Source organism: Calliphora vicina, chromosome 5 (assembly GCF_958450345.1).
Source record: "Calliphora vicina chromosome 5, idCalVici1.1, whole genome shotgun sequence".
NCBI classification, from domain to species: domain Eukaryota; kingdom Metazoa; phylum Arthropoda; class Insecta; order Diptera; family Calliphoridae; genus Calliphora; species Calliphora vicina.
Window position 1 is genome coordinate 21415296 of NC_088784.1, and position 11479 is coordinate 21426774.

Sequence of the window (11479 nt, forward strand, 5' to 3'; positions counted from 1 at the left end):
ATTAATATTCCGTTTTTTTAGCACATATAACGTAATTGTTTGAATACAAATTTATGAAACTAATTTAATATCTGGTTGGATAGCCCTTATTTTTATAACCTCAGGAAGACTATTTGGCATGTTATAAAAATTTTTTTCCAAGTAATCAACACTGATTTTATACCATTCTTCCTGCAGCCTTTTTTTGAGTTAATTTTTAGAAGAAACAGGATTTCCGCGGACTCGGCGGTCTAAATAGTCCCATAAATTTTCTATGGCATTCATGTCTGGGGACTGAGCAGGCGTATTAATCACTTTTGGACAATTATAAAGCAACCAGTCACGAACAACGTGGGTTTTATGCTTAGGGTCGTTGTCCTGATACAATTCAAAAGTTCTTCTTTTAAATTATCTCTCAAAGAGTTCAAATTAACATCCTTGTTCATAATGCCTTCGACTAATACCAGTTTCCCCACCGCTTTCACTGATATGCAGCCCCAAACCATTACACTTCTTCCTCCATGTTTATCTACTGGAGTAATATTTTTTCCTTTTAACTCCTAATTCAGTTTCCGCAAAACCATAGTTTTTCCATCACTTCCAAATTAGTTAAATTTGCTTTCATCGAGAAAATTACTTCTTCCCACCAATTTACATCTTTTTTATATAGTAAATTTTAACGGTCGTATTGCCCGAAAAAAGCCATTAAATTCACGAAAGTCTTTCTTCGGGCAATACGGTCGTTGAATCCTTATTTTTTAATGGCGTGACTTATTGTTGCTTCTGAAACTGTCTTTCCAAATTCCGTCATAACTTCAGTAACAATTTTGGGGACATTTAAGAGTGGGTTAGATCTGATTTTTCTAACAAAACGGAGCCTTTCCATCTCGGTAACCTTTTTTGGCTGCCCAGTTAGCTTTTTATATATTCGGATAATGTCACCGACAGTTTGCTTCATATTCAATATTTCAGCAATATTTTTATATTTTTTTTCCTTTTTTGTAATGAAAATCACAAATTTTCTTTGCTCTAACGAAGTATTTTTGAGTATGCCAATGTTAATTCAGCTAATATTATTTGTTTGATGTTAATTAATGAGTTTATCCCAATTTTACAAATAATTTATGTAAATATGCAGATTTACAGCGGTGAATTTTATGGTAAAACTAAAAAACCGAATATTAATGAAGCATGCATTTCTGTAGTATTTTAGTTTATTAATATTTTAAAATAGATTCACTCAATATTAATTAAAACAAATTAGTGAAAAGTGAGATCTAAATATATACCTTTAAGTAAAAAATAAATATTAACAAGATGTCATTATATTCATTGAGAATTTTCGGATTTCAGAAACTGATATGTAATAACCGAATATTAATGAGAGTCACTGTAACTTAACGAGCCGCTTTTCTGATAGAAGTTTTCGGTGCTCTTGAAAATTAGTCCTCAAGCTGTTAGCCGCCGCGGCGCGCCTTGCAAATGAGGAGAAAAACCCGCTTATTTCTATAAGAAACTCAAAATTTTCCAATGAAATTTAAACTGCTCGAAACAGAAATGAATAACCGAATAACAATATAAGAGGCAGCGTCCAACCGAATATATAATTTAATATTGCCACAATGTTGTTAAATTTATTGCATCTGGCAGCTTTCTAATTGTTTTTTTTACAGTTTGAAAATCACTGGGACGCAGGTTTTTTTTAAAAAACTCAGCGGTTTCTTGGCCACACAACAATTAAAAAGATAAAAAAGCTGTAAAAAAGGAATTTTTACAAATCGTTTAATAATTTCGGACAAAATCATTTCGATTTATAGAATTCTCGACATAATGATTAATTGTTTACTAATAAATTAGAGCAGATAACACAAAATTAAATTGATTTAAAATAAAGAAAAATATAATCAATGTGTGTGTTTGACATTTGCTGTTGTTGCTGGAATCCTTTGTGGTGTAATTTTTGCTTTTAATTGTTGTTGTAATAAGAAATACGAATATTTGTGACTTATTCCCCGAGCAGCTGGGAATTAATGTTTTACTTTTCTGTTTGTTTTTTAATAAAATTTATATTACTTCATAATGGATTTAGAATCCTTGAATTTTACGGAATTACGGGATGCCGAAATAGTGGCACGCATGCGTAAATGTAATTATGAGAAATTTAAAACATTGGTGCGCATGCATTTATCATTTGAATTGGATTTAAATACAGATGAGTAAGTTTGTGGATTTCTGTTTTTGGTTGGATGAAATTACACATAATTATTATTGTTTATAGATTCGATTTACCCTGCCACGAAATTGTATACGAAGACAAGGGCAAGTTAAAGAAATGGAATCGTTTGAGTAAAAAACATAAACATGGTGGTGTTATGGCAGCTGCTTTGGCTACCGGTTCGGCAGGTTGTGCTTCTGTAGGCGTCGGCCATAAAGGTGCTAGCAGTGCCAGCGGTAACAGTGACAATGCCAGTCCAATTGAAGGCTTAAATCAGCAAATTGATGCTGGGTTTCTGTTTCATTTGCAGGAACTAAAGGAGTTTTTAATGTTGGAAAAGAGTAAGTTGTTATATTTACAGTAACCAGTTGCCTATATAAAGCCGAATATCAAAGAACTGCAATTTTCACTTAAAAGACGGACATTAACAAAAAGTTAAGATTCCATTGGCGTATCCTCAATAATTGGATCGTAATTCCAGCACTAGTCTTGTAAGGTTCATTACAGTTTGTATAGAACTCCAAACCCAATAAATATTTCGTTTTCTCGGGCCATTCCTGAGCGTAGATCCAATTGTCGTGGGAATGAGGACGTGATTGCAGTAATGGCTTAAGGCTTTGTTAGTTATATATCCTTATTATGAACCTCTTCAGTATTCGGTTTCTTGCTCGATTTTCTAATTCCTCAGGAATTAAATACGTAATATATTATTACTAAAGACAATGTTACTTTTTTTCTTCATAAATTTCAGATCTACAGCAAGAGGGTATTTTTCGTAAGACTGGTTCAGCTTCAAGACAAAACGATTTGCGTACACAAATACAAAATGACAAGCCATTGGATCTGGAAACTGCAGGTTACTCAGCTCACGACTGTGCCACAGTATTTAAAGGTTACTTGGCCGATTTGCCCGAACCTATACTGACCGATGCTCACTATCCGGCTCATCTGCAAATAGCACCCTTATGTTTGGGCATTAATCCCCATATCGATGATAAACTCAACACCAGTCACGAGAAAACATCAACTGCCAGCAATGGTGAACGTGTTAAGAAAGAATTACACGTTTTAAATTCCATACAATTACTTTTATTACTATTGCCCGATGAAAATCGCCAACTGCTACAAAACATTATCGATATGTTACATGCCGTTGCCCGACAACATGCCCACAATAAAATGGGTCCCGATAATTTGGCCACACTCTTTGCACCCCATCTCATTTGTCCGCGTAATCTACCGCCCGAAGCTTTACACTATCTGGCCAAGAAAATGTCTAGTATTATTGCGTATATGATAATAAGAGGACATGATATATTTTCAGTACCGGCTAAATTGGCCACCGACATCAGGGCATATTTCTTAGAACGTAAACGTAAAAAGACCATGTCACCCGAAATGACTTTGGACGATTCCATATCGGATATATCAACAGTAAATACGGTGTACACTTTTGTAGATCGCGAGAAAACCGCAGCTGCTCACAACACAAATAACACCGACACGGAGTTGGCACAACTGTATGCGCACATACAATCGATGCCGGAGTCCTCGAAGAAACGAAGATTGATAAAACAGTTTAATAAGCAAAATGGTCAAGGTATTTGTATGATAGTTTTTATACTACCCTTCACGGTTCTTTATTGGTAGGCCAGAACTAGAACAGAACTAAAACACAACTAGAACAGAACTAGAACAGAACTAGAACAGAACTAGAACAGAACAGAACTAGAACAGAACTAGAACAGAACTAGAACAGAACTAGAACAGAACTAGAACAGAACTAGAACAGAACTAGAACAGAACTAGAACAGAACTAGAACAGAACTAGAACAGAACTAGAACAGAACTAGAACAGAACTAGAACAGAACTAGAACAGAACTAGAACAGAACTAGAACTGAACTAGAACAGAACTAGAACAGAACTAGAACTAGAACAGAACTAGAACAGAACTAGAACAGAACTAGAACAGAACTAGAACAGAACTAGAACAGAACTAGAACAGAACTAGAACAGAACTAGAACAGAACTAGAACAGAACTAGAACAGAACTAGAACTAGAACAGAACTAGAACAGAACTAGAACAGAACTAGAACAGAACTAGAACAGAACTAGAACAGAACTAGAACAGAACTAGAACAGAACTAGAACAGAACTAGAACAGAACTAGAACAGAACTAGAACAGAACTAGAACAGAACTAGAACAGAACTAGAACAGAACTAGAACAGAACTAGAACAGAACTAGAACAGAACTAGAACAGAACTAGAACAGAACTAGAACAGAACTAGAACAGAACTAGAACAGAACTAGAACAGAACTAGAACAGAACTAGAACAGAACTAGAACAGAACTAGAACAGAACTAGAACAGAACTAGAACAGAACTAGAACAGAACTAGAACAGAACTAGAACAGAACTAGAACAGAACTAGAACAGAACTAGAACAGAACTAGAACAGAACTAGAACAGAACTAGAACAGAACTAGAACAGAACTAGAACAGAACTAGAACAGAACTAGAACAGAACTAGAACAGAACTAGAACAGAACTAGAACAGAACTAGAACAGAACTAGAACAGAACTAGAACAGAACTAGAACAGAACTAGAACAGAACTAGAACAGAACTAGAACAGAACTAGAACAGAACTAGAACAGAACTAGAACAGAACTAGAACAGAACTAGAACAGAACTAGAACAGAACTAGAACAGAACTAGAACAGAACTAGAACAGAACTAGAACAGAACTAGAACAGAACTAGAACAGAACTAGAACAGAACTAGAACAGAACTAGAACAGAACTAGAACAGAACTAGAACAGAACTAGAACAGAACTAGAACAGAACTAGAACTAGAACAGAACTAGAACAGAACTAGAACAGAACTAGAACAGAACTAGAACAGAACAGAACTAGAACAGAACTAGAACAGAACTAGAACAGAACTAGAACAGAACTAGAACTAGAACTAGAACTAGAACAGAACTAGAACAGAACTAGAACAGAACTAGAACAGAACTAGAACAGAACTAGAACAGAACTAGAACAGAACTAGAACAGAACTAGAACAGAACTAGAACAGAACTAGAACAGAACTAGAACAGAACTAGAACAGAACTAGAACAGAACTAGAACAGAACTAGAACAGAACTAGAACAGAACTAGAACAGAACTAGAACAGAACTAGAACAGAACTAGAACAGAACTAGAACAGAACTAGAACAGAACTAGAACAGAACTAGAACAGAACTAGAACAGAACTAGAACAGAACTAGAACAGAACTAGAACAGAACTAGAACAGAACTAGAACAGAACTAGAACAGAACTAGAACAGAACTAGAACAGAACTAGAACAGAACTAGAACAGAACTAGAACAGAACTAGAACAGAACTAGAACAGAACTAGAACAGAACTAGAACAGAACTAGAACAGAACTAGAACAGAACTAGAACAGAACTAGAACAGAACTAGAACAGAACTAGAACTGAACTAGAACAGAACTAGAACAGAACTAGAACAGAACTAGAACAGAACTAGAACAGAACTAGAACAGAACTAGAACAGAACTAGAACAGAACTAGAACAGAACTAGAACAGAACTAGAACAGAACTAGAACAGAACTAGAACAGAACTAGAACAGAACTAGAACAGAACTAGAACAGAACTAGAACAGAACTAGAACAGAACTAGAACAGAACTAGAACAAAACTAGAACAAAACTAAAACAGAACTAGAACAGAACTATTAAACTTTTTTTCACCAAACATGTTTTTTCATCAAAAATTCTTGTTTGAATTTATTATATTATTTTCGGCCAAAGTAAATATGACACTGTAACTTGTTTTCCAACTTTTTACCATACCATAAGGAACCCCTCTACAATTGCAAGCCATGAATCGTGTTAAAAATACCGAAACTTCTCGTACAGCTAAATCACTAAGCGATTCGATTAAGAAACACATATTCCACAAAGGTATAATGTCAAGAACACCAAAACGCCAGCCCATACCCGCTGTAGTATTAGAAGTAAGTTTATTTTTTACAATTGTTACAATATTTTATATATACGATATAAAATCTAAAGCATGATTTAAAACTGAAACAAAATTTTCTTAACTATCTTTTAACCCCCCTTTAATTTTGTCGCATAAACTCTAGACACCAAATAATTCCAGCATGAAACCGCATAAACAAAGAGTTTTATTCCAAAGTCCTAATCCTCAATCATTTGCCACAAATTCTGCCAACACAACAACATCTTCTTCATTAACATCTTCATCATCGTCTGTACTAACAACAAGCTTTGTTAATTCTGCTAACAGTCATACGCTTTATAATATTAAAACGCATCCTCTACAAAAATCCATATCTTCAACTTCATTACTAATGAGTCAACAACAATATGACCTGAGTATGAGGGCAACTTCAACGAAACTAATTCGAAATGATGAACACGAATCTTTGTCGCAACATCATAGCAATAGTAGTTGTAGTAGTAGTGATGGTTTTGTTTGTAAAACTAAATCTATATCCGCACCAGTTAGTCGTCAAACATCTTCGGACTTACAGAATCATATTAACACTTCCATAACATCAACATGCTCATCGTCGGGTTTAACGGGTGGTTTGCACCAGCATTTGGATCCCAATTGCTGTGTTACTCCTTTGAAATTAATATCGGAAGCGGCCAAAAATTTAATAGCTGGTGCTAATGGTAATGGCGTTGATAAAAAATCCGTGTGTTGGGATGATGCTCATCTTATAGATATGGAGCATATTTCCAATCCTTCTACTCCACTAAGACAAACACCCTCAAATGATTTAAAATCTCGTTACAAGTCAGAACCGAATCTAAGTTTGTCTCACAATATTTGCGACACACCAAATTCATCAACCGCTCTTCACGGCCAAGGTGGCTATGAAATGATTACACCCATAGCAAAACATGTGACTGGTCGGTCGCTAACGCGCAAGTTAATGAAGGGTGTTAGTATGGGCAATTTGAAATTTCCATTTAGCACCCCGGAGTCTACGAAACGTTTAGTGCGCACTGTGTCCTCCAGCTTAAAGCGGCGTTCCAGTGATGATTCGCAAATATATCAACAAGCCGAAGGAAGTTTTGCGGCTGCCATTAGAAATGGCAATGCACCGCTTTTACAAGATATGGATGATGATGATGATGAAGATGACGATGATACCTTTGAAGATGTTGCCTGTGATTCGGAAACTGAAGTCGATAGCGATGGTGACGATAATGAAGACATGGATATGCTTAGGAAAAACATAAGTTTGGTGGTGGCAGCTGGTGGTAGTAATTCTTCGGAAGTGGCAAATTGTTTTGGGGGCGGACCGGCTGCCTATCAGCAATTGCTATTGCAACAAAGTAGTTTATATCATCGTAATTTGGATTTAGTTACTAGCACACCATCACTACTAATGGGACGCAGATCTATGTCGCCCATTACAAAATCAACACAAAGAATGCCCAAAGCTATGCAGGTACAATATTGCAACATTTATTTTGCTTTTGAAAATTTATTTAAAAAAAATATGTATATATATATTTAATTTTGTCCACTTGCCAACTTATTTCAGGAATCCATTATGACGCCACGTTCCCGCAAACCAGTTATGGTGCTCACCACCACCACCAGTTCCACTGATCAAAATCAAACCATAAATCAAACCTATCTCTCTGATTTTCATGAGCAAGCTGAACACAACGATGACGAAGAAGATATTGAGGATAATGATGAACATGATAACGAGGATAATGATAACTTGGATGATAATGAAGATTCGATTTTAGGCACAACACCAAGTATGAATTTACAAAATACTATTGCTGCTCCCCAAACGGAAATTATCAATGAGGATGCCACATCTTTGGGTGGCTATTCGGACATATTTAAACGTCGACAATTACTGCAGGCCAACCAAAGTTTTGTACAGCAACATTCGGTTGCCTTAGGCCTAAGTTCTGACTCGGATTCCCAGACTAACTCCCAAAGCAACGGACCAAAGGATGTTAGCGGACTGCAACGTAATATTACTAACGCAGATGCTCTAACGGAGCATTTCAAGTAAGTTGAATATTCAACTGGCATTCTAATTGATTTTGTATATTTAGAACAGAACTAGAACAGAACTAGAACAGAACTAGAACACAACTAGAACAGAACTAGAACAGAACTAGAACAGAACTAGAACAGAACTAGAACAGAACTAGAACAGAACTAGAACAGAACTAGAACAGAACTAGAACAGAACTAGAACAGTACTAGAATAGAACTAGAACAGAACTAGAACAGAACAGAACTAGAACAGAACAGAACTAGAACAGAACTAGAACAGAACTAGAACAGAACTAGAACAGAACTAGAACAGAACTAGAACAGAACTAGAACAGAACTAGAACAGAACTAGAACAGAACTAGAACAGAACTAGAACAGAACTAGAACAGAACTAGAACAGAACTAGAACAGAACTAGAACAGAACTAGAACAGAACTAGAACAGAACTAGAACAGAACTAGAACAGAACTAGAACAGAACTAGAACAGAACTAGAACAGAACTAGAACAGAACTAGAACAGAACTAGAACAGAACTAGAACAGAACAGAACTAGAACAGAACTAGAACAGAACTAGAACAGAACTAGAACAGAACTAGAACAGAACTAGAACAGAACTAGAACAGAACTAGAACAGAACTAGAACAGAACTAGAACAGAACTAGAACAGAACTAGAACAGAACTAGAACAGAACTAGAACAGAACTAGAACAGAACTAGAACAGAACTAGAACAGAACTAGAACAGAACTAGAACAGAACTAGAACAGAACTAGAACAGAACTAGAACAGAACTAGAACAGAACTAGAACAGAACTAGAACAGAACTAGAACAGAACTAGAACAGAACTAGAACAGAACTAGAACAGAACTAGAACAGAACTAGAACAGAACTAGAACAGAACTAGAACAGAACTAGAACAGAACTAGAACAGAACTAGAACAGAACTAGAACAGAACTAGAACAGAACTAGAACAGAACTAGAACAGAACTAGAACAGAACTAGAACAGAACTAGAACAGAACTAGAACAGAACTAGAACAGAACTAGAACAGAACTAGAACAGAACTAGAACACAACTAGAACACAACTAGAACAGAACTAGAACAGAACTAGAACAGAACTAGAACAGAACTAGAACAGAACTAGAACAGAACTAGAACAGAACTAGAACAGAACAGAACAGAACAGAACTAGAACAGAACTAGAACAGAACTAGAACAGAACTAGAACAGAACTAGAACAGAACTAGAACAGAACTAGATTAGATACATTTTGGGGGGATTCCTATTTCACCACCTCTGGATCCGCTCCTGCCCTTGCCACTCATGGTGAAGGGTATAAAAACTGCATTTTAACATAAAACCCACTGCAGTATTGGATCTCCAGACCCAGTAACCTAGACAGACGCATGAGGGATTATAATATGTTGGGTGCTGAAGGCCAAGTGATATTTACGGTTTCATTGGGAAATTAGGGTGGCTTGATGTTAGTTATGTTGGGTTGTAGTGTGCAGTTCTCTTTATTATTCTTCAGGTGTTCTGTCCTATGGAATTTCCTAAGATTGTCTGCTCTATTATTTCTTTTCATCTCTATTATATCAATATATGTTTTATAGTTTTCTTTGCGCTGTTTATTAAGATAGTCAAAAATATTAAATCTTCGAAAGAACCTCTTTGTACATTTCCAGAGAATATTTACTAAAACGCAGTGTTCTAACTGCACCACCCGAGGATACATCATTCACCAGCCATTCAGATGATTTCGATAGTTCTCATGAAATCGATGAACTCGAAGAGAATCAATTGAGTTCGAGTTTATTATACTGTTTGGATGGTAATCGACCGGAAGCAACAAATGATTCCTCGAACAGCACAACCACAGATAACATCGATGTTAGTGATGACAATACAGAGGATACAACGCGTACCAATGATGATACTAATATACAAACGATGGCTGCTATTAAAACAACTACTTCTAATACTAGCAGTAGTAGCAGCAACAGCAGCAGTGCTAGCAGTAGTAGTAGTAGTAGTGACAATAGTGCCAGCTCGTCTAGCAGCAGTAGTAACAGCAGCACCACCCCTCACATACCATTAATAACCACAAATCGTTTAGCTAATAATCCATTTGTTATACTTAACAATGCACGCAAACGTGCTGCTACCCAAGACTTAGATAAAATCTCTTCTTCAATATTCAACAGTCATGTACAAACACCTCCACCTCCAATTCATAACTCCTATCAAACAGGCTTTAAATCCACAACGAGACAATTAAATTCTCCCAATAGTAAACACAATGCCAACTATAATTTGCCCGGAAATTCGAATTCTACATCGAACAAGGAAAATTGTGAACAAAATGAGAATTATGTGGTGAGCAAGAAACTACTTATAAGTGAGTATCCTGGAGAAACTTCATTTTAATATTTATAATATGACTTACGTTTAAATTTATAAACTATTTTATACCTTTACTTATTTCAAACAAAAAAAGCTCAGAGTATAACTATATTTAAAGAAAAACAAATTCATTATAAAACCGTTGTACGGTTCGTTCTTCCCAAAAACTTCTTTATAAAACAAAATTAAAGAAACCTTTTAGATATCTTTATATTAACCTAACGATTTGTATAAAAAACAGTGCAGTGCAGTTATATTCTTATTTTGTTAAAAAAAACAAATTATAAAAAATATTTGTTAATTCAAATTCCTAGCATCGTAACCTGTCTATTTGTTTGGCAAAACTTTTATTAACTTTATTTGTTAAATTCTAATTCGCAAACATAACCCGACTTTTTTTTTAAATGTGGAAATTTATTCAACTTAAATATCTGTTTTTATACAATTCTATTCGTTTGCATTTGGGCAGCTTTTTTCTGTTAGATTATAATATATTTTTCTACATATTTTTTATGTTGAGTCGAAAAAATCTTTAAAAGTAAAATATTCTTCAAACAAGTAGTATTAAGTGTTTTATTTTTAAGAAATTAAATTATAGTGTCATGCACATGCACGCATTTAATATTTTATTTTTTATTGAAACTAACAAAATCATAAAAATTATGTTAAACATTAAACGATACAAGACATATACACCAAAAATTTAATTAATAACTTTGTTTTTTTTGTTAATAATCTTATTTCAAATTGAGGTGGATTAATGGTGTACAAATTCTTGTAAAGGATATTTACAAG

General features: G+C 35.1%; 1 protein-coding gene across 2 annotated transcripts; it reads left to right on the forward strand.

The window, feature by feature from the left end:
• Nucleotides 1–1704: 1704 nt before the first annotated feature.
• Nucleotides 1705–10866, forward strand: RhoGAP54D (Rho GTPase activating protein at 54D). 2 transcript variants are annotated; one of them, XM_065513656.1, is made up of 7 exons: nucleotides 1705–2195; nucleotides 2258–2535; nucleotides 2946–3794; nucleotides 6071–6228; nucleotides 6361–7701; nucleotides 7798–8285; nucleotides 9946–10866. In XM_065513656.1, the coding sequence occupies exons 1-7, from the start codon at nucleotides 2059–2061 to the stop codon at nucleotides 10706–10708; spliced, it is 4014 nt and encodes a 1337-aa protein (XP_065369728.1). In that variant the 5' UTR covers nucleotides 1705–2058; the 3' UTR covers nucleotides 10709–10866. The 2 variants fall into 2 exon arrangements, with proteins under 2 accessions (XP_065369728.1, XP_065369729.1); XM_065513657.1 differs by having other exon boundaries at nucleotides 9967–10866.
• The last annotated feature ends 613 nt before the right edge of the window (nucleotides 10867–11479 follow it).